The 19,849-nt window shown below is 40.3% G+C and overlaps 1 protein-coding gene across 8 annotated transcripts in view; it reads right to left on the bottom strand.

Annotated features, from left to right (window-relative positions):
* The window catches only part of ERC2 (ELKS/RAB6-interacting/CAST family member 2), a 647,893-nt gene that overhangs the window by 303,134 nt on the left and 324,910 nt on the right, over positions 1–19,849 (bottom strand). For all 8 annotated transcript variants that reach the window (XR_012717475.1, XR_012717478.1, XR_012717476.1 and 5 more), the window contains one exon: positions 3,325–3,485. Coding sequence is in view for 1 of the 8 variants with exons in the window: in XM_075287893.1 (XP_075143994.1) it covers positions 3,325–3,485 (161 nt within the window). In the remaining 7 variants the exon portion in view is untranslated. The remainder of the gene's footprint in view (positions 1–3,324; positions 3,486–19,849) is intronic.

Raw genomic sequence — 19,849 nt, 5'->3', positions numbered from 1 at the left:
CAGGCAAAACACCAGGACAAGAGGGTATACTGTCTCTAGAAGGGAGGTATACCATTAAAGTGTGATTTTTGGCCTTTTTCCAGTCTTTCTAGTGTGATGCTCTGAATCCTAGCCCCATTTTTATTCCTGTAAAATGGCAACAAGATTGTTAAATTGCTCTATGTACACTGTGCTTGGTTAGTGTAAGAAATTGCACACTGGTGATGGCTACCTTATCAAGGTAGTGTCTGACCAGGGGGTGGCCATTTTATAGAAATGAAGCGGGCACTAGGAAATGGAGGAACTGCACAAAGTATTCACAGATCTGGAGCACCGCATAAGACCAGGAATCAGACTAGGCAGGTGAACATCATGAATGTGCCGGCCATTGGCTAAGTGTCTACGTTCTGTCTTGTCTTTTCCTCCTAAGATTCCTTTCCCAATGAAGTCAGTTGGCTATACATGGCGGAAGAGATGAGAAGTTTTCAGAAGTATAAAAGCATTAAAGGTTTTATGGTGGATCAATTTTTGTCCAAAAATATCACGACACTCATCCCTCACAGCTCCCATTACAATTCTCACCAAGACCATTTCTGCTTAGATCCCCGCTTGCTGATCCTTCTTAACAAACAGGAAATGACTATTGAGCCAATCACTGGTCATCACTGTGACCAAAGTCTGGATCAGAGGGGCCCAGGGATCGCAAAAATAGAAGTATTGGGGATTGGCGAAGGTGAGAGTGATGTCATTTGTGTTTTTAACAAAACAATAAACACTGGACATTTGTCGGCAAGATAAATATGTATTTTCTTGTGTAATACCTGGAAATGGAAATGTCCTATGGTTAACTAGAGGGCCACCAGTTTCCACTTGAATTCCCAATATGGACAAAATAAAGTCTGATCTAAACTTTGATTCCACAAACACAAGTCTCTTGGCTCTTAGCGAACAAGTACGAGGTAGCCTTTTTTTTTTTTTTTTTTTTTTTTTTTTTTACTCTTTTGCTCATTGTTTAGACAGCGCTATCCTACCTACCAGTTAAGTAAGAGCTAAAAATACTAGTAATGGTCAGTAAAAAAAACCTACCTAAAAAGTAGTTAACCCGTTGTCATGTATTAAAAGTTTTAAAGATCATCAGACAATAAGATGATCTGATAACACCCTCAGTGATCAATTATGATTAGTGGGGAAATTGTGCAACACCCCTGCATTACCACTGTAAGGGACAGGTGCCCCCAATGCCCTGACACCTGTACAGAGATGGTGTCAATGTGGGTGACATTGCTCTCTTCCATGACCACTGTGTCTGGCCTGTCTCCCAGACATAACCCTTTGCAAGTTAGCTGGAGTTTGCCATCGGTGGTGAAAGGACACATGTGACACTTGGCTCCACTCTGTGGTTTGTTTCTTCTTGTATGAAATATTCGCAATACAGCAGTTCTCCACCAACACACTAAGTTACTGCAAAGGTTCCAGGCCATGGTGATGAACAGCACCCTACTAGTCTTGTGTAGTATACACTGGCTGACATTACATTACATTAACAGAATGCCAGTTCACTGATGTAGCTTGTGCCTTTCTGGCTATCTCGTATCGCCCACAAACTACTCACCCTGCTCCTCAAGTGACTCTGCCCTCTCAAGATGCTCCCCCTTGCACGCTGTCCTGAAATCTGGCCCACTCCCCGAGAGTGCAAGAACAGTCCCTGAAATGGGGGCTCTTAATGGGAAATTATCGCAATCTGTTTGTCAATATTCTTAAAGAAAGTGGAACCGAAGAAAGTATATTGACTAATATCAACCAATGCAATGGACCTTTATTGGAAAGTTTATAAAAATAAGACCTGCAGACATGCCCTTATATCTGCAGAAGTGTATTTTTATGGCCTGTAACTGTTTCCAGTCTTTTCGTATGTCAGTGATAAACATTTCATGACAATATCTATGTGCACAGCAGTACTAGTCAGGAAGGGCGATAATATTAGATATTACATGACAGAGAAGCTCTGACACCAGAGAAAGTGCAGACCCTGACATCCCGAGGAGAGGAACCGTCCGGATAAAAACAAAGTGACAGACAGCTCAAAACAGAGGAACCATTTCTTTACGATCCAACCAGTCAATGTCTCCACATGTCCAGCAGCTCAATATATTCAGATTTACCAGAAATTATTATAATAAGCATGGTGCCAAAAGATGTCCTCAGGGGTCTGGTTTTAAAGGGCTATATACTAAAGGATAAACTTTCCAGTAGACATATACATAACATTGAACACTTACCTTTCAAGGGCATGTTTTATGGATAAGACTCATGCAAGCTGAGGCAATGAATGTTACGGGAAGATCTATATGCATTTTACTGCTAAATAGGCTTTCTGGTAAGAAAATTACTAACTTGCACAATGTAGAAAGTACTAATAAACAAGGGGCAGGGTTATTGGATTTTTAGGTCACTCAAAACAGTAAAAACAAGGTGTGACTAAGATCCTATATTAACACAATAAGGCTCTGTTCACATCTGCATTGGGGTTCCATTTGGTACCTCCATCTGAGGTTCCATTACTTTTGATTGTGAGACCTGCATAGCATGCATGGAAATGCTGAAAACCTCATTTATATAGCACTTATTTCAGTACACTTGGGATTTTTTCTCTAGCCCCCACCAATGCTGAGAAATCAGTGAAGTTAGTAGTGGCAGTCAGTAGGCTACATTAGGCTCTCTTCTGTCAGATAGCAGGCCCAGACCATCTTTTCCAGCCCAGGACAGCCCACCTGGCTTAGGGGGCCTAATTAGCATATTTGATGCCAAATTGTGCTCATCTCTTTAGCTGCAAACAAAATGGCAAAATTTGGCTGCCCATCATCTATAAATTATACACAAAGCCTTTGCGATGGGCAGAGGCAGACTATTGTCTTCTGAAAATGAGATCTGTCAGATGGGACAATATTGATAAGTTGAATTTACATATTTACGGCATGATCAGTCTAATTCGGACAACCATTTACCACAAAGGACTTTTTTTTTTTTTTTTTTTTAAAGAAGAAGTGATCTGCCATCTACTGTACATCAGGCATGTTGGTGGAGGGAATGTTTATACACCAAATCACATTCTAGCCAAAAAATTGTGTGTATGGTCAGCTTTTTAGCTTTTAACCCATTATATGGAGCTACTTTGCTTCTTTTCTTACGCACATAGCTTGCGCTATTTATATACCGCAGAAAAAAAGGGATGCGAAATGTCAGCATACAGAGTGTAGATTTGATGGCCACAACCTCGCCAGTATACAGTCACTGTTTAAATTGGTTAAAACTGTACAATAAAGCTGAAATAAATGATCTCCTTACTTCATCTCCAGGATCTCTTCAAGTTGTTTTCGGCGGTCTATCATCAAATTGTTCAGGTGTGCTTCCTTGTCAGCAAGTGATTGTTGAGTTGAGGAGAGACGAGCTTTGGTGGAATCCAGCTCCTGTCTTGTCTTTTCAAGAGCATTCATGAGATCATCCATCTAAAGAAAGAAAAAGTAATTAGATTTTTCTTTTGGCAATTACCAAAGAGATTTCCAATTAACCCGCTACATCAGAGCATACCTAAGAAAACTGTACAGAAGCGCCTAGAATTACCTTCAAAGGAGAAGACTCAGCTGCTGACCATTCCTCGGGACATGATTTATTTTAAAGAGCCCAAAAGAGCTGAAGGGCCGTAGGTAACGCAAGAACATTTACCTAAGTTTTTGGGACACTTTTTCGTAAACTTCAACAACTAATTTGAGTTTTTAGTCCATTTGTCTTTGTTTGATAATTTTTTTTTTTCAGTTTTTTTTTTTGTTGTTTTTTTAATGTGAAGGAAAATATAACGACCTTTAATGGTAACATATAAAATGGTTTGATAGGTTTCTGATTTCCACAAATTCATTAGTGAATACCCTCTTCGAGAGGGTTCAAGTCATCGCTTTAGTGGTGTAGGTTTGCCATGTATGCCTGTAACACTCTCGACATACATGCTAATATTTAGTGTAGGGTTACATTAACTAGGCAGTGGCCAAATGGGTGTCCTATAGGCTTCAATTTGGACGACATAGCTCAGTAATAGATGGAACAACATGTTATTCCATTTAATGTTATAAAGTAAAAAAAATGTGTATACTAAATAAATAGAGTGTTTTACAATAGAACCCAAAGTGACAACACTGTATGGCACCCATCAGAGGCATGTTAAACATACATATTCCAATTTCTATGGTAAATGGTGGTCATAAACGTGATATGAACATAGCCCAATTCATAGAATACACTATCCTCAATTCATACAATACCCCATCAACATAACTGCAAGTCATAAAAAAAGATGTTTTACGTCGAAGACTGAAGCCCCACATTGTGGAAAGGCAGCTTTTACTGTTGTAGATTTTGCTGCATTTTATTGAGCCAAAGCCAAGAATGGCTACAAAAGGAATGGGAAATATATAAGAAGTTCTTACACTTCTACCTTCTGTTCAATCCACTCCTGGCTCAAAAAAACCATAGCAAAATCTGCAAAAAAAAAAGGGGTATCCTATCTTTTAAATCTGCTGTCAAATACCTGTTACTAAGTAAATTATGTCCTTAGCAGCAGAGGCCGCAGAGACGGGAATGTAAGAAATAGTTGGGCAGGTCCTTCAGACCGTGAAGTACCTGGAAATTTTATGTTGTCTGATTCTTTTGTTGTCAGTAAACTTAAAGGGGTTGGCCACTTTCCAGACCAATATTGACAAAGAAATGTCCAATAAAAAGATATACAATTTTCCAAGATACTTTCTGTATCACTTCCTTACAGTTTTCTAGATCTCTGCTTGCTGTCATTCACTCTGTTACTTCTAGAGGATAAAACTCTGACCATGGTCATGTGATTTATGGTCCATGGTCATGTGATGTACACACAGGTGCCGCTCATTACAGTCACAGCACAGTAATCAGCTGTACACCTGTATGCTCATCACATGACCATGGACCGTAGATTACATGACCATGCTCAGAGTTTTATCCTCTAGAAGTAACAGAATGAATGATAGCAAGCAGAGATCTAGAAAACCGTGAGAAATTGATACAGAAAGTATATTGGAAAGTTGTATATCTTTTTATTGTACATTTGCTTGTCAATATTGGTCTGAAAGTGGTCAACCCCTTTAAGCTGCCACCAGAGAGGCATGGCAGCAACTTACTTCACATTTACATTTAGACCATGCAAGGATGAGTATAGGGGATCAGACAGAAAAGCTTCCATCTATATTCTAAACACAGGGGCAGATTTAGTATTCCTTGAACACCAGTTTTCTGGTGTACATTTTTTTTTTTTTTACACACAATCCTCACACTTAAAAGAGGCATGGCAAGGGGCGTAGTGAGGGTGAGGTCACCACCCCACCAGACTATGCAGAGTTTCCTGTTGTAAACGATGTCTGAAATCTACATAAACTATGGGTTGGCGTAGATTTTAGTCCAGGTGTCTCATTTATGAGAAGGTGTGCATGTCTTTATAAATGTGGCGCATTCTTCCCAGGCCCCATAGATATGAAGACCAGTGTTCAGTACGCCAGTCTTCAAAAAACATCACAATAGAGTACTTCTATGTTAAACTGCTTTCTATGAATTCTGAATATGTCATATGAGTTTATGTGTGAATACCAAGAAAATTGTATGAGGCATACATTTGAGATTAGGATGGATCTTGACTGTTTATGCTTGGTCTTTGATGGTTGTTGTTCTGAGAGAATGCTATAAGTGACAAAAAAAAGTTGCCAACCAATAAAACGTGAACAAAGACTTGAACTGGCCTTATGACGTGGCCTGTAATATAGGCTTGACTTCTACTTATGGGGTACAATAGCTGGAACAAGTTTTGCCTGTCATACGGTAGGTTCACACTAGCGTTCAGGTCTCCATTCTTCAGATCCACTTGGGGACCCAAAAATAGAAACCCTATCCATTAATAAAGCTGTTACCAGTGGAAACTTGCAGACCCCATAGTCAGTAAAAGAGTCTAACAGGTTTTTACCCAAAATCGGCAGAGAGAAAAGTCCTGTTTGCAGGACGTCTCTCTCCACATATTTTAAGCAGAATGGGGACAGTGTTCCCGAATGCTAGTGTGATTGAAGCCAAAGCCAACATCCAGCAAGAGTCAAAAGATCCAACATACCAGGAAAAGACCCCTTTAAGCCTTAAATTCCGATTCTGTTTCTGTGAACGCTAACTGCCTATCTCATCGAGTCTGAGAAATCCACTGTCTAGGCAGGACCTCAAAAAATTATATATAATTCGGTACCTATGGGAGATAATTATATGCTTTGTATTTTCCTTTGATCATCTTCCTTACGTACAAGATAGGATAGAACTGTGAGTTGTGACTACAGTTTATACTGTATATAGTGCCTAGAGGAAGTCTGTGGTAGTCTCAGAACGCACCTCCTGTCTCATCATTGGTTCAGGCTGCTGCTCGGCCTCTTCAGATTGGCTGCTGAGAATAAACACAAGTCCAGACACAACCAGCGTGTCTTTTTTCATCCACTTGTATTAAGTTACAAGCAAAAGGCACTTGAAGATAAAAACTCACACATGACAGCCCCTTAAAACATGGGGGTTCCAAGGGTTCCAAATTCCTGACAGTCATACTTGTTTGGAAATGCATGATGTCATTATTTAACATCATCTCGCCAGATGGTTGAAGTTATTTTATTTTTTTTTTTTTATAGAATGGCAACTAATGTAAATTTAAACTACAGGAAGGTTAAAAAAAAAAAAAAAAACTCATGGAAAAAGTCTTGGGAGCATAAAGCCTTTTACAAATGCTTTGTTGTAGAACCCACATCCCTGTAAAATGCTCCGTGTAAGTGTTAAGTAAACACACTTAAGAAAATGAGGTTTTTCGATCATTATGTTTTCTTTCAGAATCAGGGGACGACTCAATGATTATTTTAAAAACGGAGATAAGAGCCCTTGAAATTATGGATCTTTTTGTCAAGGTTTTCATTTCAGAACTTTACAGAGACATCGAGAATATTTTATTTGAACAGCTAACAAAGAGATGGGTTTATAAGCCAGCTGCAACATGCCAGAGAGCTCAGCTGCGGCTCTTTACGAGAGGAGGCCAGAAAGCGTTATCTCACCTTCCTTACTATTTTAGTTGGAGAATCTGTACTTGGTTACAAGAGATTTTTTGCTTTGGTTTCTTCTCTTGTTCAGTGGAGCAGTAGAATAGCTTCACAGGAATAAATAACATTGGCCACACACTGTGATCTGTAATAACAATGTTATTGCGCGTCCAGAAGTTGGTAACTGGTTACACTTCTTGGTGGCCTGTGCAGTTCAGGGTCATGCACACTAATATATTACAGCGCCATACAACAGCAACAAAGTACCCGTAGCTGTATACAGGCGTAATAAAGCACCCATAGATGTTTAGGTCTACCCTACCTCTGTGATGGCTGCCATATCACATAGTTGTTCTCGCCTACAAACAATTCTAGGGAAAAATAATGTGGTGCCATGTGGAAACACCATATAGTGGTCCATAGAGTTACTACTATGTTGTCTACCAATAAGTATTTGGACACCCGTGCAAATGAAGATATCTGCCATCGTGATGTACGTCACGCCTTTCGCCGTTAAACGGGAAACAGCATTGGCATTAGTCACATGCAAGATGCCACGAAGTGCAGAATTGTCAGATTTCGAGAAAGGGGTAATTGTGGGGACCACAGAAATGGTCGATCTTTAATGGACATAGCAAGCGAACTGAATTACACAAAACCGACAATGGCCCATGTGATTACAAAGTGGAAGGTGAATGGTGTTTGTCGGAATGTGCCCATAATCAGCAGAACCCCGAAACTGGGAGATAGAGACCGACGAGTGCTGGCCAGAGAAACCGCACCCAACCGATGGCTCACATACACCAGGAGGTTTACCAGGCATCCGGGAGTATTGTGATCCCATCCGTAAGGAAGCGTCTGCTGGGCTCTACCAACTATAGGATAGGAATAAATGTTGTTTTTCTATTCTACCACAGGTGTCCAAATACTTATTGGCAGACAGTGTACTTCATACTACAGAGCCACAAAGATTATACATGTCGCTGCCTTGTACATGGCTCAGGCTACGCGGTGATCTTGGCAGTTCTCTGTGTAGTGAACAGACTAGGTTACTGCAGATTGGCTACCATCACTTGAATGGGACCCTAAGCTGCAGTGACTCCGTTCAGACTCTACACTGAGAACAGAGCTGTCTCCTTCCTGCTCTATTTTCTGTGTATCGGCTACGGAAGCAGCTGATGTATGAAGACCCCCACAAATCTGATATTAATCATCTATCCATAGGATAAGTCATCAATATTTTAGCCTGAAAAGCCCCTTTAACATTTATACAATAAAATTCCCACATAGAAGGGAACTAGGTCATGCCTGAGCTCTCATCAAATAGCAAACAAAATTCTCACTTGCAGGGACAGACCCACATGTAAGGCTGGATTCACACCAGCGTTTGCACTACGTTCGGGGTTTCTGTCCCCAAATCCACTTGAAAAATGCAGAGAGCATTATTCAGGCAGAAACCTGATGGGCCCCATTATAGTCTATGGAATCGACTGGTTTCCAGGGGTAACCGCTCGGGGACCAGAAGAACGGAAAGTAAAAAGCTAGTGTGAACTTAGCGTCAGCACTCTTGGATCTTCTGATTGACAATGGTCAGATAGAGGCTTTGAGTAACCCATACATAAACCAAAGTAGCACCACAATTCAGGTCTTCTTCAGGGATGGCTTCATGGTAAGTGCACCCACTAGCATCTCTAGGAATCAAGCCCTCCAAATATCAAGCACTACAAATCCCTGGTATCGAAACGTTTTCAATCTTTGCACCAGTGACTTTTCTTTTGAAAAGTACATGGGGGGGGGGGGGGAGCGTTGCAAATATTATAATAATACATAACATTATCTATAACAATAAAAATAATATCGCAATCTAACTGTGTTATATGCGTGGCATATAAAGTTTAGAAACATCTCTAGACATATAGTAAGTGTTAGACTTAGGTATGCATCAAGTTTATGAAACACCGTGTAACATTTGATAAATTTGGTGCAAATTGTGGGAATGTCGACAGCTGCAAAATATTCCCGTCATGATAAATCTCCCCCCATTTTTATATGCTGACTAGGTCTTTCAGAATACACGTGATCAAAGTACGTAGCGAGGTACCACCACCAGCATATCACCCTCCCCACGTCCAGATTTATTGAAGTTCCTACTTACAGTACCTCTACTTCACAGAAATTACCTAGACAAATAGTAGACATGGTGTACATTATAGCGCTGCGGTATAATATCTCCTTATGCCTAGAATTACAGGTCTCCTTATCTTTCCACTACCACTAATCACACGCAGGACTATGGTCTACAGCCCAGAGCAAAAGGCTGTGATGTCCGCCGAATTCTTATAAAATACAGATGTCAGATAGAAGGCAATATAGTCTATGGAAATGATAAAGACAGGCTTGTCTACTGTAACTGGGCCCAGTCGGATAAAAGCCTTGGAATCTGGTTTTCCCTTTCTTGAGCTATATCTTGCTGCTTGTATCTGTACAGATTACGCAGAGGATTTTCTGATTATTCTTGCCTTACAGTGACACCTTTTGGAACCAGAAGAAATTGTACAACAGTGGAATTATAGCTGGCAGCCAGATAGCACTTTATATTCTATGCCCTGTAATATCCCCCAGTAATGGGCTTCTAGTTGTGTTTTCTGGGTGCCATGTGCCCTGGTGCCACTCTGACCGGACTAGGGTATTCAGAAAAAAAGAATAGGGTATTAAACTTAATCTTTGCCCCATGTGGAAAAAAAAAAAACGTCTATGTCCATCTCTTTCCATTATCTAAGTAGGAATTGGGCTGCTTTTGGCACAACATTCAATCTGCAGCTAAAGATCACACTATAGCACTGACTTCACTGCAAGTAACGAAAGTGAATACGTTTGCTTTGTGACTTGCAAGATATCATGACTGAAATACAACAGTTGCAAGGAAACCACATGTCATCCACATGAGACCCCAGCATGCTTGCCTTACTGGAAAACTTGGACTTATCAGTGCAGATCAGCAGCAGCGAAGGAAAAAAAAATGGTGTTTAAGAATAGATGTAAAGAGAGAACACAAGCAACTTTATGAAGACTGACATTACTCATGCTAGCCTTCATAGCCCTGAAGCTGGCAGAGGGTACAGCTCATATATGCTCACGTGCAAACTCTGCAGACTTTTTTTTTTTGCAAAAACCACTTCAACAGCTAGCGTTTTTTTTTGCTTGCTTGCTTGCTTGTTTGTTTGTTTGTTTTTTAAATGTGAAGTTTCCAGGTCCATATGATGTGTTGGAGTAAAAAGAAGAAAAAAAAACAAAACGCGTAAAACAAGAGGTTTCCTAATTCCTAAAGTATATTTTTCCAGCTAGCAAAAAACTCTGTGTGAACATACCCTTAAAGGGAACCTGTCAAAGGAATCTGCAGGCAGCAGGCGGTGCGGTGCAGATATATAATAATATATATTCAAAAATATTCAGAAGAACTTGTATTTTATTTATTTAAACCTCATTTATTTAGGAGTCCAGTGGGTGGTCCTGCTCAGTGGCTGACTACTATCTGTGTGCATACTCAGTTATTAAAGGGGTATTCCCAACTAATAAATTGTTTTAGAAATGCTGCTTCATTTGCCTCCTATGTGAAATTATTCATCTTATTGTTACACAACGTTTCCTTGGTCTCCAGCCTGAAGTCTTTTCTGATCTAGCAAGACAGGAAAGATGATATGACTCAATGCTCTCTAGAGGGGAGGGGAGCTGAGTTCTCTGGATTACGTTTAATCTCAGAGCTGTTATCTTCTGCTAACTGCAGTTTGCTGACAAATGATCAGACAGGGATTACTTCTCCTCTAAGTAAACACAAAGATAACAAGTTAGTTGTCCATATGGAGCATTTAAGTGTTCTATACAAAGCTGTATAATGTAATATACATTTACTATACATAGAATTAGATTTGCATTATTTTAAAATTCTAGTAATGATAAATAATATCTCATGGTAAAGGCAATATCTATATTGAGGGGCTTTATAGTGTCCAGTCTACCAAAGAGTCAAAGCTGCCCATCAGCTTGTGGATGAACACAAAAAGAAACAGAGAAACTACTGAGAGAAGGCCGAGGCCCCATGATGCGGAAACACAGCTTTTTTTTTTTTTTTTTGTAGCAGATTTTGCTGTGGTTTTTGAGCCAAAGTCAGAAGTGGCTTAAAAACAAATGGAAAATATGAAGAAAGCACTTAGATACTTCCCTACTGCTCAAAAAACACAGCAAAATCTGCAACAAAAAAACGCTGCGTTTCTGCAATGTGGGGCTTTAGCCTATGTAGAACCGTCCACAGGACTCCTAAGGGTATGTTTACACTGAGGTTTTTTTGCAGGCTGATTTCGAGGAGGAATCCACCTTTAAAAAAAAACTCCTCCCATTCATTTCATTCATTCAATTGGATGCAGTAAAAGTCTTTTTTCAGCTAGACAAAAAGATTTTAAAAAGTGACATGAACTATCTTTATGCAGATTCCGCCTTGATAAGCCCATTGAAAATAGAGGGAGGCGGGAAAACCCGGCACTTGTTTTTGCTGCATTTTTCTTAGCGTATTTTACAAAAACCACTTTTTTTTTTTTAAAGGGAAGTTCCAGGTCAATAAAGTGTGCTGGAGCAAAAACCGCGACTAAAAATACATAATGTAAAAAAAAACAAAAAACCTCAAAAAACTTCCTGAACTTTCTGAAGCAGATTTTTTCAGCTTGCAATAAAGTGTGACCATACCCTAAAGCTGGGTTCACAACTGGGGATTTCTGGACCGGATTTTGAAGTGGAGGCCGCCTCAGAATCCATTCCAAAAAACAGCTAGCTGCGACTGGATGTTGTTGCAGTGCATACAGTGCACCGGTATCCAGTTGCGGTATTCCACTCCGGACTAGGCCCAAATGAATGAGCCTAGTCGGGAGGGAAGTATCGCACCACGGACTCTGCGGCGGATTCTGCCAAGGAACCCGCCTCAAGAAAGGGCATGTTGCTTCTTGTTTCCAGGAATGGGAGCAAAATGCTTGCAGAAAAAGGAAACCATTGAATTCAATGGGAGGCAGATTCCGCATCAAAATCCGTCCCAAAAAAAAAAAACGGCTTAAGAGTAGAACAAAGGGATATAATTGTATAAATGACAAGTGACATGACAGGTTCCCTTCAAGAAAAATGATTTACCTTTTTGTTGTCTAGTGTATTACAGGGGAAATATCAAGTAGTTTATCTGTTTAATGAGACTAGCATGATCCTGGCAAGTTTTCATGGCATAAATCACATTACATGCAACAATTAAGAGACAGTTTGTGATCAAGTAAGCAGTAGGTAAAAAAACGGCTCGGTAGTATTTATTATTCCACAATGAATCTGACTGTGCAGACATACTGGAATAACAGAGCTGCAGCTGGGGAGTGACAGGTTGGATTGGCCTCTTTCCAGCCATTAGATGTGGAGTCGTTTTTATTGATATGACCTGCAGCCTGCGAACACCACTAGGAATATTCACTGTGCACGAATATCATAAAAGAACCTAATAAATCAATCAAAATATAATATACTGGAAAGGCAGCCATAGGCGAGAAGATAACACTGCCATTCCGACAGGCAGAGGCTGACGCTACAATATGTTGGTGACAATGGAAAAGTATAACTGTATTTGGGTGGAGGGAGTTATTGATAAAATTGTAGATTTAAGAAACCACCAGCAAAGAGCATCCCCTAGCAATATTCCAGGAATAAGTGAAGAGGGATTAGTTGAAGTACCAAGCACAGAGGCTGCAGCATTCACCCAAACCCTGCAGTCTCTTTGAACAGCTGATCGGTAGAGGTTCCGAAGTCGGATCCCTGCTAATTTTCCTTGCTTGAATGTCAATTGATAGGCCTGGAATGCACATGGTGGGTCTTATAGGTCATTGTGGGTATGCACTAAATTCATGTCAGGGTTGATGTGCTACTTCCTGCCACTTGCACCATGGGTCAATAATATATTTGTACTATACACTATTATCTGTATAATACTTGATAGGGAATTTTATAGATTTACCATCCTAAAACTTGTAGGACATTTCTTTTGTGATGGATTATGGGATTACTTATACATGTATGATTAATCATTGACCAAAGTACTGTGTTTTATTTCATTACTGTATTTATGAATATTTTTAGCTTTAATAGGATGTTGATGCTATAAATTTTAAGTTAATATTTTAGGTTTATATTTATATAATAGTTATATTTTAAGGTTTTTTTTTTATCTTTGGTATTTTAGCATTGCATGCTTTATAGGTTAATATTGTGAAATATCGTCTCAAAGCAAAAACAAAAAAAAAAAAAAATCTCCCTCTAAACATCCCATGTTATGTCGGAATCTTGTCTTTACATCAACAACATATCTACACCCTGAATCTTTCCTTTAAGTCTCAATCCCTCCTGTCAAAGCAGACAGATTTGATCTGACAGGACTGACAGCCTGTTGTGTGGAGTTCGCCCTCTTTCCGTATATCCTCAGGTGTCCAATTTCCACAACTCCCTGAAACTTTTTTAACAAACAAGCTTGGCTGGTAATGGCTCCCTATTGTGCATCCTAGTATTCGTAGTCAAAGGGCTAGGAGCAAACATTCATAAATGTTAAAAGGTCACATGCGGACATGACAGAGAATTGTTCATGAATAGTAAGCGAGGTCTCCGAGACGCTTCTAAAACACTAGAGTAACCTAAACTGTAGCATCAACCAATGATTGGAACGTTATGAGAATGGAAGTTTTAGGAAACTTTGTTGCAGTGACTGCTCAATTTGGTCCTGTACATACTTTCAGTTGTAAGGATAAACAAGTTGTATGTATGTTTGGACATTATATCATAAGGGGAAGGCTCAATTTGTGCATAAAAAACCCTTCACTATATACGCAACACCACATTTATTAATCATTTGATAAATTGTATGCCTCCTCCATGTCAAAGGTTCGCCTTGGGGCCCCGCCATTCCTTGTTATACCACTGGCCTCCTCTTACAACGTGGCATGGCTTAGAAGAAAAAGGCATAACATACTAGAAAGAGATATCATTTAACCACTTCCGAACCGCCCATAGACTATAAACGTCTGGATAGTGGTTGCCTAGTTCTGACAGGACGTACCGGTACATCCAATCAGAACACAGCAGCTGTACGGAGATCGTGCAGCTGCTGAAGCTGGGAGCCGGCTGTAACAGTGTGCAGGGGGCTGGATTCCTCCTGCAACTGAGGCTAAATGTATCAACCCCAGTTATAGGGGAAATCAGCCTCCCTAACAAAAAAAAAAGTGATCAAATGTGTGTGTGTGTATATATATATATATATATATATATATATATATATATATATATATATATATATATATATATATATACACACAACCACCGGCCACTTTATTAGGTACACCATGCTAGTAACGGGTTGGACCCCCTTTTACCTTCAGAACTGCCTCAATTCTTCGTGGCATAGATTCAACAAGGTGCTGGAAGCATTCCTCAGAGATTTTGGTCCATATTGACATGATGGCATCACACAGTTGCCGCAGATTTGTCAGCTGCACATCCATGATGCGAATCTCCCGTTCCACCACATCCCAAAGATGCTCTATTGGATTGAGATCTGGTGACTGTGGAGGCCATTGGAGTACAGTGAACTCATTGTCATGTTCAAGAAACCAGTCTGAGATGATTCCAGCTTTATGACATGGCGCATTATCCTGCTGAAAGTAGCCATCAGATGTTGGGTACATTGTGGTCATAAAGGGATGGACATGGTCAGCAACAATACTCAGGTAGGCTTTGGCGTTGCAACGATGCTCAGTTGGTACCAAGGGGCCCAAAGAGTGCCAAGAAAATATTCCCCACACCATGACACCACCACCACCACCAGCCTGAACCGTTGATACAAGGCAGGATGGATCCATGCTTTCATGTTGTTGACGCCAAATTCTGACCCTACCATCCGAATGTCGCAGCAGAAATCGAGACTCATCAGACCAGGCAACGTTTTTCCAATCTTCAATTGTCCAATTTCGATGAGCTTGTGCAAATTGTAGCCTCAGTTTCCTGTTCTTAGCTGAAAGGAGTAGCACCCGGTGTGGTCTTCTGCTGCTGTAGCCCATCTGCCTCAAAGTTCAACGTACTGTGCGTTCAGAGATGCTCTTCTGGCTACCTTGGTTGTAACGGGTGGCTATTTGAGTCACTGTTGCCTTTCTATCAGCTCCAACCAGTCTGGCCATTCTCCTCTGACCTCTGGCATCAACAACGCATTTCCGCCCACAGAACTGCCGCTCACTGGATGTTTTTTCTTTTTCGGACCATTCTCTGTAAACCCTAGAGATGGTTGTGTGTGAAAATCCCAGTAGATCAGCAGTTTCTGAAATACTCAGACCAGCCCTTCTGGCACCAACAACCATACCACGTTCAAAGGCACTCAAATCACCTTTCTTCCCCATACTGATGCTCGGTTTGAACTGCAGGAGATTGTCTTGACCATGTCTACATGCCTAAATGCACTGAGTTGCCGCCATGTGATTGGCTGATTAGAAATTAAGTGTTAACGCGCAGTTGGACAGGTGTACCTAATAAAGTGGCCGGTGAGTGAGTGTATATATATATATATATATATATATATATATATATATATATATATATATATATATACACACACACACTCACTCACCGGCCACTTTATTAGGTACACCTGTATATATATATATATATATATATATATATATATATATATATATATATATATATATATAAATTAAAATAAGATAATAATAAAAAAAAAATGCTAATAAAACGCCGTTATTAAAGGTTATAGCCCCACCCCCCAACAACACCATACAACATACAACATAAAAATTACTGTAACGGAGAGGAAAACCTATTTTATAAAGTTTTTCAGTAGCACTTTGTGTTATTAAATAAAAATAAAAAAAAATAAAGTGAAAACCAGACACAATTTCCCTCCTATTATGTTTATATTTTCCCGGATATAAAAAAAAAAATTAAAACACATTCGAAAATAAAAACAACATAAAAATAAAGCCCTCTGTGTCCCTGAAAAAAGACGCAAAAATTAGTTGAATGAGACATGAGAAAAATGTTACAGCCCTCAAAACCGCACATACAAAATAAACCGAAAATGTGTCTGGTCCTGGACATCAAATTGGCCCGGTACTGAAGTGGTTAAAGGGGTTTTGTCATTAAAAACACTGGGTAGGGGATAGGAATCAGATTGTTGGGGGCTTCGTCATTAAAGACACTTTGTTCATAGGGGATAAGTGTCAGACCTCCAGCGATTAAGAGAACAGGGGGGCCTGAAAGCCCCCCAAGGCACCTCCATGTGAATGGAATTTAAGTGCACTCCGTGACGGTTGTTCCATTCACATCTATGGTATTTCCAGGACCGCAATTTTCAGAGACCCCCAAAAAGTGAATGGAGTCCCAGTTGGGCAAGTGCACTGGTAATTCATTCACATGGAGGAACAAATGGGCACTTTCAGGCCCCTGTTCAACTGAGTGTACCAATGTTTGGGCCTCAATGATCTGACACTTATTCTCCATCCACAAAGTGCCTTTAATGACGAAATACCTTTAAACCAGAAGCAACATCATAGAAAAATCTGGTTCATACATCGGTCAGATTTCCCAATCTGAATCCAGTCGGCAGACTAGGACTCATTGCATCATAGTGATCAAATTCACTGGCCAATACTGTATATAGTGCAGATTGTAGAATTTCCAGCCCAGATTCCCCCATGTGCATGTTGTGTCAGGGAAACATAGCAGCAAGCGTTTAATTCCCCTACAGCTCCCCTACAGTGGAAATAAAGTATTACACTCTTCTCATTTATATCAACAGGCCATGCTGGGTAATGCATGGACACCTAAGGTCCTCCAGAACAATGTTGGTCTTGAATATATCATCTATCACCTCAGAATCAACAAATGTGATATCCGAAAACAGACCTTCTAAACCAGACAAGCCTTAGACGTGTCCAAAACATAAAAGAGTCTAGAAAAACAGCGATAACGGTATAGAATTGTGAGTGTGCACCTTGTGTTAACAGGTGATTGAAGCTAGGGCAGACATTCTCAAATATTCACTAAAACCTGAAAGTCAAAACCCAGAAGTGGACATGGATGAAGTGATCCAAGATGGGACATAAACACATCACAGACACCATGAATACTGCAGCTCGGCAACTTAAACATCTCATAAACTTTTACTTCTGTGCACTGACCCCAAAATGCATACGGATGCTTTTGGTCACTGTAACGGAGGAAAGTAGATGAGTGAAAAGACCACCAAGATCATACGAAGTTCCCTGGCAATGCAGTAGGTAATCTAGAATAGACGTATCTCAGCGTATAGCCGCAGACTGCAGCGTGTTGAATGATATTAATCAGTTGTTGGGTATAACACGAGTCCTGCGGAAAATAGAGACTTGTCTAAATCCTGTAAGTGGCAATTATTCTCTGTATGACCTGGAAAAAGTCAGCAGTCTTTGTGCTTAACCTCCCCTCATCTGGTGCCTTTAATCTTTATTTCCACTGTCCTCTACTTGGCCTCTTCTAAAAGCTTAAAGGGTGTGACAGTTCTTTTGTGGCTGGAAGGGTTTGGAGAGGTATACAATGTAACACTGTACTCTGCAGCTTTACCCTAATGTACCAAGACTACAGAATGATCCACGAGACATTACTACATTACACTTTGTAAAATCTTCTTCTAATCTTTCCAAGAACTGGGTCATGTATGGAGAATCTTATTGTACGGTGCAGAGGAACTCAAGAAGAGAAAATTCTTCTTTTTATAGTACAGTGTTCTTGAGGGACAGCCATATACTGTATATTGCAAATGGTTATTCTTTAGATGTTTAGAAATTTCTTGCTAGGAATACTATGTCACACCATCAGTGATGGCTTCACTTCCTGATTTATGGTGGTCCAATTGCTGGGACCATTACCAATCATCAGAATTAAGGATCTGCAATGTTGGTTAAATACGTCATCTTCTTCACAAAAGTTTTGCCCAATAGTAGCGTTCCTGGCTACACCTTGTACAGGGGACGGAAATAAAGCCCAATTCACTTGAAAGGGCCTGCATTACAGTTATGGGAGCCCACTGTGAGGGGGGGAGGAAACTTTTTTTTCTTCAGGTCGCTGTCAAGATCCCTGAGGTTGTAACACAACAGTCATGAGGTGATGGTATATCATAGCAAAAGAAATACCACTTAGAGGGGTTTTCCACTAACAGCACATTTGTTAGATATGGGGTAAGTATCTGATCGCAGTGATTACAACCTCTGCGGCTCCCAGTGATCACATGAAAGGAGGGTCCCCATGCGAATAAGGAGTAAGGTGCATGCACAACTATCACTGCATTTACTTCTATGGGACCCGTGGAGAACTATACTCTGCCATCTCCATCGGTCCCATAAAAGTGAATGGACGGGACAGGGAGACAACAGACTCTGGAGGAAAAATACAAATGGAATTTTTCAAGGCTGAGAGGCAATTTTGTGGTACCAGCTATATTCCATATGCAGTGTTACTTGAGCCTTATAAAACATATGACATAGCCAAAGAAGTATCCTGATCTATGCCAATGACAGACATAGCGGAATAAAGTTTTGACCATGCTCCAAGAAAAAGCTGGTTGACCAGTCCTTCTCTTTCTATAATAAACTAGGGGAACAAATCAATCGGATTTTCCAACATGGTGGGAAATCTTTACCAAGTCATCAAGTACTTCAAGTTTAGAAGTGTACAGTGTATGGAAAACTTAAGGCTAAGTTCACGTGTTGACATGGGTTTCACATGAAATCCATGCTCATTCTTCGTCCTTTAAACGGAATTTCTGCTACTCTATTTTTTTTCCATGTCACTATCTTGGAGAATATTCACATGACATTGCCAGCAAATATCCGAGTGTCAGCCTTTGATTTCTGCTATGGATCTTTTAATAAAATACATTTGACTGCCACAGGCAAACCCTCAAAATTGTGAACTTTGCCAAAATAATACTCCTGATCGGTCATCTTCTAGTCTTAAACTGCTGCGCACTGCAAACAATCCTATTACGAAGGACAAATTGAAGTTCGACTTGCTTGTTCCTCAATAATACAATGACTCTGCATAGTCATACAAAACATTGATATACAGGTCCAGCTACCCACTACTAAGGTATGTGGAAGAAAATTTCACCGGACTGAAAACAATTAGGCTGTGTAATTTTCTGCTGAGTCTCCTTAGATAAACCATGTAGAGAAAGCAGAGCAAGTGGTGTAACATACAGCGCTGTCAGGCTGGCCTCTCTGGTTAATGTCAATAGCACTGCGTATAAAAGGTGACTAAAGTGCGTATGAATGTTGATCTTTGTAGAAGGCGTGCCTACAGTCAGACACACATCTACTATTTCATCCACTGGGTCAGCCCTGGGGAGAGAGGGCACATTCTCAGTGTTATTGCCAAAACTCTAGTCTTAATACATCTGTTAGACTGTGCTACAGTATGGTCACTTCCCACCGCGATCTGCAGTCACGAAATATAATAGAAGATCTAATAGTGTAAGGCCAAGTGCCATTCTCTACCACAGGAAGCTGAAGCCTTCATTCACTTGGGTTCAAAAGAGTTGCGAGCAATGACGTGTTTACCAAATGCTAAGGAAAAAGAGGTTCCAGATAGGACGGATTGCCAAGAGATGGACAGAAGGTGATGGATGAGCCCTCAATTGT

This window comes from Leptodactylus fuscus, chromosome 9 (genome assembly GCF_031893055.1).
Source record: "Leptodactylus fuscus isolate aLepFus1 chromosome 9, aLepFus1.hap2, whole genome shotgun sequence".
Lineage (NCBI taxonomy): Eukaryota > Metazoa > Chordata > Amphibia > Anura > Leptodactylidae > Leptodactylus > Leptodactylus fuscus.
The sequence above is the reverse complement of the archived record's forward strand: the minus strand, read 5'-3'. Positions and strand labels throughout refer to the sequence as shown.